Consider the following 4908-nt stretch of genomic DNA (forward strand, 5'->3'; position numbering starts at 1 on the left):
AGTGATGAGGAAATTGACATGGACATAGACCTCTCACAAGGCACAGGCCCCAGCAATGTGGAAATCATGGTGTCACTGGGGCAGGTTCATGCCGTGGAACGCCGATTCTGGGCCCGGGAAACAAGCACAGACTGGTGGGACCGCATCGTGCTGCAGGTATGGGACGATTCCCAGTGGCTGCGAAACTTTCGCATGCGTAAGGGCACTTTCATGGAACTTTGTGACTTGCTTTCCCCTGCCCTGAAACGCCAGGATACCAAGATGAGAGCAGCCCTCACAGTTGAGAAGCGAGTGGCGATAGCCCTGTGGAAGCTTGCAACGCCAGACAGCTACCGGTCAGTCGGGAATCAATTTGGAGTGGGCAAATCTACGGTGGGGGCTGCTGTGATCCAATTTGCCAGGGCAATGAAAGACCTGGTGATAGCAAGGGTAGTGACTCTGGGCAACGTGCAGTCAATAGTGGATGGTTTTGCTGAAATGGGATTCCCAAACTGTGGCGGGGCCATAGACGGAACCCATATCCCTATCTTGTCACCGGAGCACCAAGCCACCGACTACGTAAACCGCAAGGGGTACTTTTCAATGCTGCTGCAAGCCCTGGTGGATCACAAGGGACGTTTCACCAACATCAACGTGGGCTGGCCGGGAAAGGTACATGATGTTCGCGTCTTCAGGAACTCTGCTCTGTTTCGAAAGCTGGAGGAAGAGACTTTCTTCCCGGACCAGAAAGTGACCACTGGGGATGTTGAAATGCCTATCGTGATCCTTGGGGACCCAGCCTACCCCTTAATGCCATGGCTCATGAAGCCGTACACAGGCAGCCTGGACAGGAGTCAGGACCTGTTCAACTACAGGCTGAGCAAGTGCCGAATGGTGGTGGAATGTGCATTTAAAAGCGCGCTGGCGCAGCTTACTGACTCGCTCAGACCTCAGCGAAAAGAATATCCCCATTGTTATTGCTGCTTGCTGTGCGCTCCACAATATCTGTGAGAGTAAGGGGGAGACCTTTATGGCGGGGTGGGAGGTTGAGGCAACTCGCCTGGCCGCTGATTACGCGCAGCCAGACACCAGGGCGGTTAGAGGAGCACAGCAGGGCGCGGTGCGCATCAGAGAAGCTTTGAAAACGAGTTTTGTGACTGGCCAGGCTACTGTGTGAAACTTCTGTTTGTTTCTCCTTGATGAACCCTCCAACCCCCCCCCGACCCACTTCACTCTACTTCCCTGTAAACCAACCACCCCACCCTCCCCTCCCGCTTGCAGAGGCAATAAAGTCATTGTTTTTTCACATTCATGCATTCTTTATTAGTTCCTCACAGAAGTAGGGGGATAATTGCCAAGGTAGCCTGGGATGGGTGGGGGAGGAGGGATGGAAAAGGACACACTGCATTTAAAACTTTAACTCTTATTGAAGGCCAGCCTTCTGATGCTTGGGCGATCATCTGGGGTGGAGTGACTGGGTGGACGGAGGCCCCCCCACCGTGTTCTTGGGCGTCTTGGTGAGGAGGCTATGGAACTTGGGGAGGAGGGCTGTTGGTTACACAGGGGCTGTAGCGGCGGTCTCTGCTCCTGCTGCCTTTCCTGCAACTCAACCATACGCTCGAGCATATCAGTTTGATGCTCCAGCAGACGGAGCATTGCTCTTGCCGTCTGTCTGCAAGCTGACGCCACCTATCGTCTTCAGCCCGCCACTTGCTCTGTTCATCCCGCGATTCAGCCCGCCACCTCTCCTCTCGTTCATATTGGGCTTTTCTCATCTCCGACATTGACTGCCTCCACGCATTCTGCTGTGCTCTATCAGCCTGGGAGGACATCTGCAGCTCCGTGAACATATCGTCCCTCGTCCTACGTTTTCTCTTTCTAATGTTCACGAGCCTCTGCGAAGGAGAAACATTTGCAGCTGGTGGAGGAGAAGGGAGAGGTGGTTAAAAAAGACACATTTTAGAGAACAATGGGTACACTCTTTCATTACAAGGTCGCATATTTCGGTTTGCAGGCAGCCATGGTAGGCCACAGTGTTTTGGCTTTTTTAACCTTCTTAACATGCAGGAAAGGTTGCAAACAACAGCGCATTTCCCATATCAAGGATGAATTGGGTTGTCCATTTAAAATGGGGTTTCAATGTAAAAGGAGGGGGCTGCGGTCTCCCGGTTAACATGCGGCACAAACACAAGTAAACCACCCCCCCCCCACACACACACACACACGATTCTCTGGGATGATCACTTCACCCCTCCCCCCACCGCGTGGTTAACAGCGGGGAACATTTCTGGTCAGAAGAGCAGGAACGGGCGCCTCTGAATGTCCCCTTAATAAAATCACCCCATTTCAACCAGGAGAGCTTTCTGGAGATGTCCCTGGAGGATTTCCGCTCCATCCCCATACACGTTAACAGACTTTTCCAGTAGATGTACTGGCCGCGATTGCCAGGGCAAATTAATCATTAAACACGCTTGCTTTTTTTTTTGTAATGTTTACAAATAGTTACAAAGTTACACTCACCAGAGGTCTCCTGTGTGCCCTGAGGGTCTTGGGTGAGTTCGGGGGTTACTGGTTCCAGGTCCAGGGTCACAAACATCTCCTGGCTGTTGGGGAAACCGGTTTCTCCGCTTCCTTGCTGCTGTGAGCTACCTACAGTACCTCCATCGTCATCTTCCTCGTTCCCCGAACCGTCTTCCCTGTGTGTTTCTCCAGTGAGAGAGTCATAGCACACGGTTGGGGTAGTGGTGGCTGCACCCCCTAGGATCGCATGCAGCTCCGCGTAGTAGCGGCAAGTTTGCGGCTCTGCCCCGGACCTTCCGTTTGCTTCTCTGGCTTTGTGGTAAGCTTGCCGTAGCTCCTTAATTTTCACGTGGCACTGCTGTGTGTCCCTGTTATGGCCTCGGTCCTTCATGGCCTTGGAGATCTTTTCTAATACTTTTCCATTTCTTTTACTGCTACGGAGTTCAGCTATCACTGCTTCATCTCCCCATATGGCGAGCAGATCTCGTACTTCCCGTTCGGTCCATGCTGGAGCTCTTTTGCGATCCTGGGAGGACTCCATCACGGTTACCTGTGCTGATGAGCTCTGCGTGGTCACCTGTGCTCTCCACGCTGGGCAAACAGGAAATGAAATTCAAACATTCGCAGGTCTTTTCCTGTCTACCTGGTCAGTGCATCTGAGTTGAGAGTGCTGTCCAGAGCGGTCACAATGAAGCACTGTGGGATAGCTCCCGGAGGCCAATAACGTCGAATTCTGTCCACACTACCCCAATTCCGACCCGCAAAAGCCGGTTTTATTGCTAATCCCCTCGTCGGAGGTGGTGTAAAGAAACCGGTTTAAAGGACCCTTTAAGTCGAAAGAAAGGGCTTCGTTGTGTGGACGTGTCCAGGCTTAATTCGGTTTAACGCTGCTAAAGTCGACCTAAACCCGTAGTGTAGACCAGGCCTTAGAGACTAACAAATTTATTAGAGTATAAGCTTTTGTGGACTACAGCCCACTTCTTCGGATGCATATAGAGTGAAACATATATTGAGGAGATATATATACACACACATACAGAGAGCATGAACAGGTGGGAGTTGTCTTACCAACTCTGAGAGGCCAATTAAGTAAGAGAAAAAAAACTTTTGAAGTGATAATCAAGCTAGCCCAGTACAGACAGTTTGATAAGAAGTGTGAGAATACTTACAAGGGGAGATAGATTCAATGTTTGTAATGGCTCAGCCATTCCCAGTCCTTATTCAATCCTGAGTTGATTGCTGAGCTGGAATTGATATGCAAACTAGATACAGTCTCTCCTTGGAGTCTGTTTTTGAAGTTTTTCTGTTGTAAGATAGCCACCCGCAGGTCTGTCATTGAATGGCCAGACAGGTTAAAGTGTTCTCCCACTGGTTTTTGAGTAATATGATTCCTGATGTCAGATTTGTGTCCATTAATTCTTTTGCGTAGAGACTGTCCGGTTTGGCCAATGTACATGGCAGAGGGGCACTGCTGGCACATGATGGCATATATCTCATTGGGAGATGTGCAGGTGAACGAGCCCCTGATGGTATGGCTGATGAAGTACTCCTGTTCTTTTTGCGGATACAAACTAACACAGTTGCTACTCTGAAACCATTCTTAAGTGCCTAACTCTCCCCATGCAGGAGCCCAGGCACCTAACTGAAGGTTGTTGAATCCACCGGGTGACTAGACATCTAAAGTTCCGGGACTGCAATGTCCCCTTTGTGGACCTAGCCCTTTGACTCACTTACAGAGATACCCTCCTTCCCACTTTTTGTTGTGACTTGTGGAGCAGGCTGGCAGGAAGATACATTGGGGAATGATTGACAGATCAGTGACTGGAACATGTGGACAAAAGAAGGGTAGGAGAGTGGAAAGAGGCAAAGTAACTAAATGATTTCTAACTAGGGAGCAGAAGTGAGGAAGGAGGTGAAGGATGAGGGGTCAGGGTTCTGAAAATGAGCATATATTGATAATCTGTCCCTTCGTGCAGATAAGGACGACTATTTTTTTATTCCAGTTAACTGTTCCAAGAGTTAATTGCTTCCAAATGCAAATGAGAACATTCAAAACCTGAAGACTGTCACTCATTATTTCCACTACATGCATGCTAGTAGGTACTTAGCCTGCTTTCAACATAATCAAGCAATCTACAGGATGAAAGACAGGTTCGCAGACCGTATTTCTCTTTATAAAAGATAATACAAAATGAAGATGGCAGCAATTTCATAAAGGAAAAGCTGCAGAGGAAGGATTGGGCCTGAGAGGGAGAAATCATTACAAATCCAACAATTTCATAGGGATCGATAGAAAATCCACAATGAAACTGGTAGCCCTCAGATAATATTTTGTGCAAAATCCAGAGATTTAAGGGGGATCAAGAAAAAGGGGGGATTTATGTCCAAAACAGAAATACCTACCCACCC

The 4908-nt window shown here is 49.3% G+C and overlaps 1 protein-coding gene across 1 annotated transcript; it reads right to left on the reverse strand.

Moving 5' to 3' along the window:
• Nucleotides 1–1227: 1227 nt before the first annotated feature.
• Nucleotides 1228–3853, reverse strand: LOC135983635 (uncharacterized). Its single transcript, XM_065596385.1, has 2 exons — nt 2500–3853; nt 1228–1897 (listed from the first exon to the last, which is right to left on the reverse strand). Exons 1-2 carry the CDS (start codon nt 3038–3040, stop codon nt 1506–1508), a joined length of 933 nt encoding a protein of 310 aa, XP_065452457.1. The 5' UTR covers nt 3041–3853; the 3' UTR covers nt 1228–1505.
• Nucleotides 3854–4908: the final 1055 nt, after the last annotated feature.

This window comes from Chrysemys picta, chromosome 5 (genome assembly GCF_011386835.1).
Source record: "Chrysemys picta bellii isolate R12L10 chromosome 5, ASM1138683v2, whole genome shotgun sequence".
Taxonomy (NCBI): domain Eukaryota; kingdom Metazoa; phylum Chordata; order Testudines; family Emydidae; genus Chrysemys; species Chrysemys picta.

What these genes read in the sequence shown, in the direction of transcription:
- LOC135983635 (XM_065596385.1), bottom strand. Translation starts at nt 3,040, where the DNA reads ATGGAGTCCTCCCAGGATCGCAAAAGAGCTCCAGCATGGACCGAACGG. An exon ending in GGGCACACAGGAGACCTCTG is followed by an intron (nt 1,898 to 2,499) that starts GTGAGTGTAACT and finishes CTCCTCCACCAG; the next exon opens with CTGCAAATGTTTCTCCTTCG.